Below are 12,824 nucleotides of genomic sequence, written 5' to 3'. Positions count from 1 at the left end.
ATAGATGTTTTTTTTGTTTGTTTGTTTGTTTTTAATTCCTTTTTGTCTTTTTTACTGACTGGTAATGGGAGCAACCCTCGGTGTCGCGCCTGTACCGGGGACCGGCAACGGGATCGCAACCCTCGGTGTTNTTAGATGTTTTTTTTGTTTGTTTGTTTGTTTTTAATTCCTTTTTGTCTTTTTTACTGACTGGTAATGGGAGCAACCCTCGGTGTCGCGCCCGTACCGGGGACCGGCAACGGGATCGCAACCCTCGGTGTTGCGCCCGCACCGTGCGCAGCCAGTGAGCGGGAACCGGTCTCCACATGGGATCCGAACCCTCGGCGGGAGTGCCACCGCACTCCCAAGCAGCGCACTCTCCAGTGCGCCACCGGGCCGGCCCCAGATTTAGATGTTTTTACTAATTAACATCAATTTATGTAAACTCTGGAAGAAGGATATTGGTCCTGCTTCAATTGTACAAATGTAGTTTGCTAGAAGATAAAACTGCATTTAATAAGCAGCCTAAATGTGGTTACTCTAGAAAACTAGAGCAATACAGTTTTGTTGTTGTCTATGTGAAAAAGTAAAATTTTACTTAGAGGTAGTATATTCTGGTTAAAGATTCCACTCTTTCTGGCTGAACCCAAGGCAAGATAGCTAAAGGGCAACCGTCAACTTCAACAACACTAAGCATTCATTTGCAGGCTCATGCAGCATCCAAAACATAGCACAGAGGATTTAAAAGCAACATGAGACAAGGGGGATACAAGGACAGCAACAAGCTCCTTTGTAAGATCTGTAGTAACAAGTAATAAAACCAAATTTTGCTGTTCAGGAATGAACTCATCATTCAAATCCAAGTTTACCAACTCCCTCTCTGCACTTCAGGAAATGGAAGAAAATAGTATGGGATGGGGGGAGGTAATTCAAATAAAGCTAAATGAAAACTAACATACAGGAGCACATATCTAAACTCTTAGCCATTCAGACAATTCCAGAAATATTTGCAGGTCAAAACACAAAAGCAAACAAATAACTTTTGAGAACCACTAGGCAAGCAAGACTGCGTTTAGGGTAAAGGGAGTAGAAACAGGCCAGAAATCTCCAAATCCACCAGCTCTGGGGTGGGCACAAGATCAAGGAGAGAGTATGTTCCCACCTGAGCACATTCGATTATATTCCTAGATACATATTAAACACAATCAGCTCCTGCCCTCAGAATTCATTTCTTGCTGTGTGATGCAGGTGAGAGATGAAAGGCTGTAGGATTTTATTACACTGAGTTTTCAGTTTGTCAGGTTCCATCTACAATATCAAGTACCCCGGGACTAACCTGTATCTTTTAGGATTGAGATGTCCCTCTCCAACAGAGCCCCAATGACTATTCTCTACCTGCTGTAGTTTATGGATATCGGATAACAATGGGCCCAAATGCTGTTACAAACTGAAGTGGCTTACCAGTCTCCCAACTGAGGCGCTTACATTTGCCTGAACTTTAATATCATTCAGTCCATGAACCTCCATAGGCAAACAAAAGTGTCTAGGCTGAAAGAATCAGTCACTCCTCTGGGAGAAGAGGATTGGGAGTGGGTGAGGGAAGGAGGGATGAAGCCAAAAAGCTCTAAGAGCAAGGAGGCAGGCACCAGAACAATCTGCAAAGGCAGGACGGAGCCTGGCTCAACCAGCAGGAAGAACCCTGGACATTTTCCCGAGAAAAACGCTGATCTGGTGGTTTAACACACACTGAAAGGAATAGCAGAGGACTGGGACAGCTGCTTTCCCCTTTGTAAGAAATAAGAAATAAATAAAATAAGCAGCTTTGAGTGATGTCAAGTCTCCCTCCCCTTAGAGTACAAACTGGCCTAATAATCCTGGATGTCCCACTGGCCAAAACCAGCAAATGGAGCTGTCTGCCAATTCTCCCATGCAGAACATAGTGCACTCACTCGCAGCAGCTGTGGCAAGAGGTAAAGGAAAGAGGGCCCAATAAGAATAGCGTGGCAGTACGGTCTGGTCTGCACCACCAGCCGGAGGGACCAGGCCTCTGGCCAGAGCCTACGGGAGCCAGGAGGCTGCGAAGGGAGCTCTGGACATGCAGCACATCAGCAGCCCCTCCGCAAAGCTCCACCTACAGCCTCTGCACGCCAGCCCTTCTAAAATGAGCCCCTCCAGCTGGAGAAACAGATGCTAAAGGCAGCTCCATATGAATAAGAATGTGGCTTGCTCCTAATTACGGCCCACCTAATAAAAGACAACAGCACATGAAAAAAGCCCAGCCTTCTTCCCAGCCTCCCTAGCAATGATAAGGAAAATGTCCTGGGAATGGCAGGGTGGTAGAACCAGAAATTAAGTATCAGTGTATTCTATCCATCCCCCACTCCCAAATTATGAACAATGAGTAAAGATGGCCAACGAGAATGCAATGAGACATTATATAACTAACACTTGAGTATCAACTATGTGCTAGGCAGTTAGCTAGCAACGGATTTGAAGAAATGAGAAATCTACTTGACCCAGAAAATCAAACTGAGTTGAGAAGGGGGAGAAAGTCAGGGAAAAAAAGGGAAAAAGTACTTTAAAGCAGAAACTAGAAACTACAGGCATCCATTATGTGGGTTATCCAGAATCAACAAGACAGCAGAAGTACCCAAATTCTGGGGACCAATGTCTAAACACAAAGCTGCAGCAGATGCCCCACATAAAGGGGATGTTTCTGCTTAGCCTAAGTGCCCAATAAAGTGATACGAGGATGAGGGAGGTGACATCACCTGGCCTCTAGCAGAGAGATGAAAACGCAAAGTCTTCAGAATGTTTTCACAGCTAAACTGAATAGAGATCCTACAGTGAAACAGCAATACACTGAGGTGGCTACCAATACAATACTGAACCAGGCAAAGGCATTTGCAGCCAAAACCAGGCAGATAATATAGCAGGTGGTGAGATTAAGGACTATAAAACATAAACAACCCTAAACTGACTAGATTTTCAAAGGAAGGCTAAAATGAAAACTGACACTGAATATATGGCTAAGCAATAGCCCTGTCATTTGCTAGGGAAAAAAGCAAGGATTTGTGTCTTTCAGCTTCTCCTTCTAGTTTCAGTTCTGCTAAAACAGGTGAAAAGACCTGATGCTGCTTCATCTGTAATCCATCATCCAGTGTAAAGTCCATCTGGTGACCACAACACACACACAACATACTGATCAGGATTAGAGGAGGATTAGGTCCCTAAAATTATAAGCACATTACTAATAAAAATAATTTCCCAGATCCATAGTGCCTGTAATACATGAAGAACTTAAATGTTTGGTTTTTGAACTAAAACTTTTCCCAGTACCAAGATAATTAGCCCACCAAGGAATGAAACCTACAGCTCTGGCCTGCAAAAATGTAAAGCACTGGATGACTGCATGAAACTTGCCTTGAATATAAATGGTATGTGGGAAAAAAAAGAAAGAAAGAAAGAAAGAAAGATGAAGGGAAAGCTCTCTAATTGATTTTAAAATTAGTCCCAGGCAAAGAAATAATCTGACAACCAACAAGGTCAACAACAGTTTAAAAAAAAAAATATATATATATATATGAATATATATATATATATATGTATAGCCCTCAGTAAAAAGTACACCTAAAAACTTCAATGGATCAAGATACCTGAACTACTGTGAAAGGAAGATACTCGGAAAGGCCTGAATAAGAGTAGAGGTGTTAAAAGAAAGTCAACTGTGGACCAATCTTCAAAAGCACTTAAAATCCTGAAATTAACCCCTCCGGTGGACTGAACTCATTCTGCACTGTGCTCATGGAATACACATTCTGAGGAAAACCACCACACAGAGAGAGAGGCAGGCCCAGTTAACCCAATGGCAACAACTACATTGAAACTGAGAGTGGGGAAGAGGAAGTACCTACACAAAACTAAGCCATTTGTGACCTAGCCAGCAAAACACGCAATCCAATTAAGAAGCAGAAGAAAACAGGAATGCAAAAACTCTGCCCTAGAATTGATAGACACCAGCACATTGGCTCAAGTTAGAATGGCTATCAAAAACAGGAGATTAGGGGCCGGCCCGGTGGCGCACTGCTACAGTGCGCCGCTTGAGAGTGCGGCGGCGCTCCCGCTGAGGGTTCGGATCCCATGTACAGACCGGCCGCTCACTGGCTGAGCGAGGTGTGGGAGCAACACCAAGGGTTGCGATCCCGTTGCCAGTCCCAGTCCGGTACGGGCGCGACACTGAGGGTTGCGATCCATTGCCGGTCATGAAAAAAGACAAAAAGGAAAAAAAAAAACAAAAACAGGAGATTAGCAGTGGGTTGGGAGGTGGTAAAAATGATGCCCACTCAAAGGCTGTGGGGAATAAGGTCTTATGCCTCAAAAGACATTTTGATTTAAATATTTATTAAATACCTATTGTATTCATAGAACTCTGGAAGATTCTGAAAGAAGGGATATGAAGCTGAGAAAACCATGCCATTCCTGGCATCGGTGGAGTTTACACTTCATAATGGCAAGTAGGCACGTACACAAATACTACAGGATCTTACAGAGAAGGGAAAAACTATGTGCATGGAAGTCTCTGGCCAAAAGGAGCCTTCAAGTGCAAAGGCAAGAAAGAGAGTTACCTCAGCACAGCACATGTTAAATGGTCACAGGACAGTAAACATGATGGCGCAGTCAACTCTGCAAAGAACAGAAAATTACTGCAGCTCACAGGACTGAGAAGAGGCAAGAAATATGAACACACCAGCATGAGGAAGATTTAAATAAACTGAAAATGTAGAACTGTGTGACAGTTATGATTAAAGGAATGGAGAAGAAAGAGAGGTGGATTGAAAGAGGTAAATGCAAATGGTTCAGGGAAGGATCAACCACCAAGACCCACAAAAATTATTTTAAGGAGATAGGCAAGAACCATGGGAAAAGGGATATATAACTAAAAGAAATGTAAGAAAATATAATTTGTAATAGGGAGAAGAAAGCAAATCAAAGGGCAACAAGATAGGCACAAAGGTCTTCTCCAGTTTAAAATTCACTTAGAAAGATTAGTGAAAGGTACATTTTAGGAAACATATGTACCAAATGTCTTGAACTCATTATACCCCCCACCCCAGCTAATGGTCACAGCAATGTTTTAAGAAGTGATACCTAGACATTCATCTTAAAAAACAGGACATATAGGGCCGGCCCGGTGGTGCACTGCTACAGTGCGCCGCTTGGGAAGTGTGGCGGCGCTCCCGCCGAGGGTTCGGATCCCACATACAGACCGGTTCCCACTCACTGGCTGAGTGAGGTGCAGGGAGCAACACCAAGGGTTGTGATCCTGTTGCCGGTCCCGGGCCGGTACAGGCGCGACACTGAGGGTTGCGATCCGTTGCCGGTCATGAAAAAAGACAAAAAAAAAAAAAAAAACCAGGACATATACATCCTGGAATCTTAAATAGATGAGCTAAGACCAACCCATCATCTCCTAATAGTAAATTTTTTCAGTTTTCTAACAAAGGAGGTTCAAGTGTTTTTCTCAAAGATGTCCAGATCAAACAAACCTGAATCTGGTACAGAATGCCTTTGCCAGTACAATGACACAGTCTAAGTCTTTTGATCACATTGCTGCAGTCCCCAAATCTCTCCATTGGAAACCCGTGAAATGCTATATCCATTTCAAAGAGCTTTTGCTGTTCTCCAAGGTCCTTAATGCTAAGCTGGAGTCCCTCTCTAATTTGCTATTTGCCTTATGCTCCCAGTCACAAGTGCAAGATCACAGTCAGTGGGTTTATTGGTCTGCCACCATTTCACTTAGAGACTCCAACCCTACAGCTTTCTGTTGGTATGCATCTCAGCAGCAGCACCATGTGCTTGAGGGTCCAGAGGGACCAGTCATCTTGCTTCCAGAAATCTAAACTGGAGAGAATAGGTTGAAAACCGCTTTTGATGGCAAAGCACCCTGGAGCCCTGTACAATGAATGGAGTTATCAGCACCAGGAAGGGCTCTGCCTCTGACATAAAGCCCTTAAGAATCCCAGGGCATCATGAATAATGCACCTACCTGCAGTTCCAGGGCAGCAACTGCCTGCACAGAAGATAGGCGGGTAAGGCCCGGGAGACCAAAATGAAGGCTCTGGGAGATTAGGCAGATTGCAGCTTTAACAAAACTGATCCTTTAGTGCCCAGGTCTGAAAATTTAGAGGCCCTGGTGCGAAAGAACCTTTTTGTGGTAAATAAGTTCACAGAGAGGAGGCTGAAAGACAGGGTGATGGAAATGAATAGAAGTTGACAGCACAGGACAACCAGCTGAGGGGAAAGACTCCACCACGGGATTCCACATTTCCCAGAGTAAAGTTCCAGTGCTGGGTGGCAGAAGGGGGGTACACAGAGACAGAGAGACAGACGAGCTAATGAAAAGAGTTTGAGAAAAAAGTCCTGCCACTGAAAACAAACTTTCTACACTTACCCCCTGGGGTTAGGTAAATTATGTGCCTCTTTTCAAGGTAAATTTCAGCTCTATATCTCTGTGCCAACTACAATAGCGCTGCTAGAGCAGACTTCATGGGGGAATAAGTCGGCCCCTTTGTTGGATGCCTGGGGGCTGTTTCTTTTGTCATTAACACTCCATATATAACACAAAGACCACAGCGGCCCTGTGCAATAGAGAGCACTGGGTTTCCAGTTTCAGATCAAAGCTAAGCCCTCCCTAGGAAGTCCTGAGATTGCACAATCTGTTACCTCCTTTAAGTCAGCAGCTCAGAAAACCCACAGCCTTTCTCCAAGACTTAGCACTTATTTCTTTATGGCAAACAACTGGATAAAACAAACTACACCACACAACGTTTTCAGTCAGTGAAGGACCACATATATGGCAGTGGTCCCAAAAGATTAGAATGGAGATGAAAAATCCCTATCACCTAGTGATGTCAATCAATCATAACATCATAGTGCAATGCATTACTCATGTGTTTGTGGTGACACTGGTGTGCAAACAAATGTTTCTGGCTGCCAGCACATACAATTCTGTACAGTACACAATACTTGATAATGATAATAAATGTTACTGATTTATGTATTTACTATACTTTCCATTGTTATTTTAGAGTATACTCCTACTTATAATAAACAAAGTTAATTGTAAAACAGCCTCAGGCAGGTCCCTCAGAAGGCATTCCAGAAGAAGGCATTGTTAGCAATGGAGATGACAGCTACACGATGTTATTGCCCTTAAAGACCTTCCAGTGGGAGATGCGGAGGTGGAAGACACTGATATTGATGATTCTGACCCTGTGTAGGCCTAAGCTAATGTGTGTTTCTGTCCTAGTTTTTAACAATAAAGTTTAAAAAGCAAAAATAAACAATAAAAAAATAAAATTAAAAATTTTAAAACAGAAAAAGCTCATAGAATAAGGATATAAAGAAAACATTTTTGTACAGTTGTACGATGCATTTGTATTTTAAACTAAGTGTTATTACAGAAGAGTCACAAAGTTTTAAAAAATCAAAAAGCCTTCACATTCACTGACTCACCCAGAGCAACTTCCAGTCCTGCAAGCTCCATTCACAATAAGTGCCCTATAGATGTGTACCATTTTTGATCTTTTATATCATATTTTTTACTATACCTTTTCTATGTTTAGATACGTTTAAACCCACAGATACTTACCATTGTGCTACAACTGCCTATAATATTCAGCACAGTAAAATGCCGTACAGGTTTGTAGCCTAGGAGCGATAGGCTATACCATATAGCCTAGGCGTGTAGTAGGCTATACCACCTAGGTTTGTATAAGCATACTCTATGATGCTTGCATGATGAAATTGCCTAATGACGCATTTCTCAGAATGTGTCCCCGTTGTTATGAGACACTTGACTATATAGCTTTAAAGAAACACTAGTGCATGCTCAGGTTCACAGGAGCACCATGTGTCAGCATTCTAAACTGGCTCTCAGCCTGAAGGAGTTAACATCTCCTAAGAGGTGACACTGGATTCTCCCTGAATAATCCAGAATCACAGTGCCACAGAAACATAATCAACAACATCAGATACATCCAAATGGAATCCTGAGGGAAATATTACACACTGTTGCTTTTAACTTTCCATCAACAAACCATACTCTAACCAAAATCCAGCAGCAGTGGCTACCCATGAATTCCTGGGTAATATTGGAAGGCAGCTGTCTAGGGGGAAGATAGTTCTTTTGATCATGGTGTTTTGTCCAAGCACTTCCTCCAGCTGCAATTAGAAAGTAACCAAAAAGGGGCAGTAAAAATATACAGTTAGCCTTGGGCAAAATTTCCTCTTCCTGTATAATTTAAGAGAAATGAACTTGTCTGTGTACAAAAAAGAAAAATCCAATTTGCCCTACTATCCCCCAAATTTATGGATGTCTCAGAAAATCTCTTTTAGTTGATAACAGGCTATGAGAGTTTTTAGGACATGAAGAAGAGAAACATTAAAAGAATCTCCCCATGCTTCCTTCAAGGGCAAGCCCCATTAGGTCCTCATCTGGGAGCTTGTAGGGAGGCCTACCAGCAGCAGGAATCACTGCAAGCCATCTGTCCACCCTTGAGGAAGCTCAATCCAAACACCTGCCTCTTCACTTAATCCTCCAGTTCCTTAATCTGCACCCTCTCCCACTTTTTGTTCTTTGGTTTAATAAAGGCTCCAATACTATCAGGTTATCTTTCTCCATTTCAAAGCCACTGACCCCCAAAAAGGGTTCCATAATTAAACAGAAGGTTACACTCTCCTGAGTGTTTCTTTCAAGGCCTTCCACAATTCATTGTCACACACCTTCATCTCCAAACAATACTCAAGCACCCTGTGTTTCTCCAACTACAAGATCACTCCACAATTCCCAAAACACACCCTTGATGTTTCCCTTGGAGGTTCTACTAGCCCTTTTCTAACTAGGACAGACACATACTCTTGTGTACACTGTGCCTTGCATAAGGGCATCTGGCTGATGGGACAAAGGGAAAACAGAAGTTGAAACTCAGCCTCCACTCGCTAAGTCATGTGCCCCGACATAAGGCTGCCTGGAGAAAGAGCACACTTCTCTAATTTGCACAAAGGTACTACTTGGGCTAACAGAGGCCCTGGCCCCAACAGCTATGTCCTGAATGCTTGACTGGGCTCCTCTTATAGCTATAAGAACAGGTGGTATATAGTAAACGAAACTAGAAACCCAAGACTCCAAGGGGATGTCTGCTGCCCAGTCTGTATGTGCATATAGTTATAGCCACAACTGGGATTCCCAGGTGATTTTTCTTCCTGTACCTATATTGTAAATCTTTGATAACCTTAAGAAAAGCATAGAGCAGAATCTTGCACTCTTTATGAAAGCTCTGATGAAGAGAAAGGCAAGTACTCCGAATCCTCCATTATAAGGAAGGACTGCATGGAGCAGCGTCCACAGTTCTCATTCCCCACACCATTCTCTCCTCGGTCAACTGAGGCTTACTAAAAGGAAAACCAGAACTCCTTGCTGCAGATCAGTTTTTATCTAGTATGATCTTCTCTTATAAGATGCAAATCACCTTCACGTCTTGCAAATTCAAATCACCAACACAAGAGTACTTAAATTCAAAGACACCATTTCCCAGTTTAGAATTCTTCAAGACAAGGTTCAAGTTTAGAACCTAAAAAGCATGGCATACAAGTCTTCAACATGTGTGGCCCCTGCCCAACTCCCAAGCCCATTTCTTACTATTCCCTACATTTACCTATCCTCTATTCTGGTCCTACAATATGACTTGCAGATCATCACACATCCCATATTCTCTCTCCCTTCGTGAATATCCTGAAATGTTCACAGGACATGTATGGTCTGGCCCTGCCAATAGTTATGTACCACACAGGTGTCATACACTCATACATAATCCACCATGGCCATCCATTCTCTATTCCCCAAAACTCACCGAATTCTTGTCATTGCTGCTCTCCATGTTGGAAATTGTCTTCTCCCACTTTTCATCTAGTTAACTCCTAATCACCCTTTGGGCCTTAAAGGCTACTTCCTCAGAGAAACCTTCCAGATTATGCACTCTGCTAAACTCAAATTTTTTCTTTCACAGCACTTAACAAACTTGAAAATACCTGTGGTTTTTCCCTATTAGACTTTAAAGTTCCATGAGCGTAGAGACAGGACAGCATCTGTTTATTTCCCACTGCATCCCCAGCACAGTACCTGGTGCAAAACAGGCACCCAGTAAAGCTGCTAGCCTCATGGGTATTGAGTCCTTGACATATACTAGAGTGTTTTGAGATGTGCAAGTGTAAAACACACACCAGATTTCAAAGACTTAGTTAAAAAATTTTTTTAAATTATTTTTTTATATTCATTAAATGTTGAAATGATAATATTGTAGATATATGAGTCAAATAAAATACATTAAAATTAATGTTTCTTTTTGGTTTTTTAATGTAGCTACTCGAAAACTCATCATAGCAAATACAGCTTGTGTGTGTGGCTCCCATTACATATCCATTGGACATTGTTGGCCTAGAGTGCACCGCCTCCCAGATAATAACTTATTCTCCTTGAACACTCAAGATGTATAGTAGCTGCTCTGGGAAGACTTGCTATCATCTACCTAAGCTATAATTCCCTCATACCCCTAAAAAAATGTTAAAATTCAGCTACATAGTCTATATTAACATAATGCTTTGGCTGATCATGCAGGCACAAAAATTAACTTTCAAGAATTTCAAAGTTGTGGTTGCTGTGGGAACCTTAATTCCAACTGTATGGCACAGATGCAGAATTGTGGACTACTCCCAATACGGATAAAATTGGAGATGAGTGTTTACTCTGTGCAATGAGGCAGAGCAATAGTTACTAAAAGAAACTTATTTTGGCATTTCTAGGCTTCCATGAATTTAAATTCTCAACCTTACCACAATACTGGTTGCTGCATTAAATTGCCTCCTTTATGGGGAAAAAAGGGAGAGAATGAACTAATTGGCTAGACATTCAAATCACCCATCCTATATGTGTTTTTTATGCATGATCTGATTCAAAAGACAATCATGATATTTTTATTTTACTCTTATGGGCTGTCTATAAACTCTCACACAAATGAAAACAGGGCATGAATTTCAACTTGTGCATGCACCAAGACATGTACATGTACAAAACCTTAGAAAAGCAAATTTCACATCTTTAGAACTACAAAGGGCATAAATAAAAAGGGTAGACAGTACACAGCACTAACTTCAACCACGATCTTTAATTCTGAAAACTGTCCAAACATTTGCCTTTAGCACTGGCTGTCCCTGAAGGCCTAATTCTATAACTAGTCAACACAATTAGATACTTTAGTTATCAGAGGGCAAAATAGGAGTAGGAAAGATGTTTGTAAAAGCAAGACTTAACCAAACCCCCCAAAATGTTCAACCTTAATCTCTATCCCCAATCTCTCACAGCTCATAAAGATGGAAAGAAAACAACCATAAAGGTTAAAACAACAAAACCCTGCCTATCTGGATGCTAAATAACAACTTTTGTTGGAGTTTTTGTCCAAAGCACAATTTCTCAAAACTGATATGCTGGAGTCATACACATTTGGTTAGGCAAGTACATATTCTGCCAAAAGATCCAACAAATAGCACAAAACAGTTTACCAAATAATTGTAGTTACCACTTGTAAAAGATGAGTAGGTGACCCGAGAGAATAGATACCCCAAATTCATTTCTTCCTAGAGCAAAAACATAAGGAGCTATCAAATCAAAATGAACAGCCAAAATAGGCCCTATTACAATGTATGTGAGATACAGACCTTCTCCTTCTCCTTATTCACCAAGAAATAAGATCTTCTTAATAAATTAAACTCATCTACCGTCTCACATATCCCAAGCCTAACTGCTCAAGCCCCTTTGGGAGGAGTGCCAACAGTGCCCATCCAAAATGGAACAGAGCAGTGTGGTTCAGAGACACTGAGGACTGCCCAACCAATGGCAGCCAGGCTGCAAACAGTAGGAAATAATACTCTGGAGATTTAAAATATTTGTTCTTTTACATTATCATGTGTGTCATATTTCATTAATTCTCCAGCTCCTTCACTTTGGTTTTTGCAGAGGCTCAGCTGCTTCCTTATTCTCACCTGTGTGTTCTCCCCCTCCAGCCTCGGTGGTCGGATGCTGGACAGATGGATGGTCTTATAGGCTCCGGAGTTCAGCTTCACAACAATGGCATCAGCATTCAGAACCTGCATCACCTGTGGGCAAGAAGGCAACATTGCTTAAACCTGCTTTGATGGCCCCTATTACCTGTCAAGGAGCAAGGCCTACAACAGTCACAGGTAGAAAGTGAGATCAACAGCCATGTGAAATAGATCCAATATCACCCTTCAAGATGCAACAATGCCAGAGAAAACTAGGCTATAACTATCGTTCCCAGAGACCTTATTGTGATTTCTCAATGAGACAGAATCTATATCATTCATAAAGACGATCAATCTTTTTTATCTTTTGCCTTGGCCAATACATGTGGTTAACTACAAAGCTTGAAAACTGGAATTCCAGTCTCTATACATTACTGAAGATTTTCCTTGAAACATATTCTCGATCAATCTTTTTTATCTTTTGCCTTGGCCAATACATGTGGTTAACTACATAGCTTGAAAACTGGAATTCCAGTCTCTATACATTACTGAAGATTTTCCTTGAAACATATTCTCAAATAAAATCAAAATCCCCATCTCAATGTGAATCTAGGAAAAGAGGCAAGGGGTTGGATTAGAAGAAGGTACCAGCACTAGATGAGAAAGAATCAAAACAGGATGCCCCAACAGAGAGCAGAGAAATCAAAGGCAAGTGAAGGGCAAAAAGAATTGTCATCTCTGCATGGGAA

General features: G+C 41.8%; 1 protein-coding gene across 1 annotated transcript in view; it reads right to left on the bottom strand.

Moving 5' to 3' along the window:
* LOC103591265 (staphylococcal nuclease domain-containing protein 1) overlaps nucleotides 1-12,210 on the bottom strand; it is a 354,022-nt gene extending 341,812 nt beyond the window's left edge. The window contains exon 1 of the mRNA XM_008573683.1: nucleotides 12,076-12,210. Coding sequence (XP_008571905.1) covers nucleotides 12,076-12,210 — 135 coding nt within the window. The remainder of the gene's footprint in view (nucleotides 1-12,075) is intronic.
* Between the last annotated feature and the right edge of the window lie 614 nt (nucleotides 12,211-12,824).

The sequence above is a fragment of the Galeopterus variegatus genome, unplaced genomic scaffold, assembly GCF_000696425.1.
Source record: "Galeopterus variegatus unplaced genomic scaffold, G_variegatus-3.0.2 Scaffold954, whole genome shotgun sequence".
Classification (NCBI taxonomy): Eukaryota; Metazoa; Chordata; class Mammalia; order Dermoptera; family Cynocephalidae; genus Galeopterus; species Galeopterus variegatus.
This window is presented reverse-complemented; position numbering and strand designations above follow the sequence as displayed.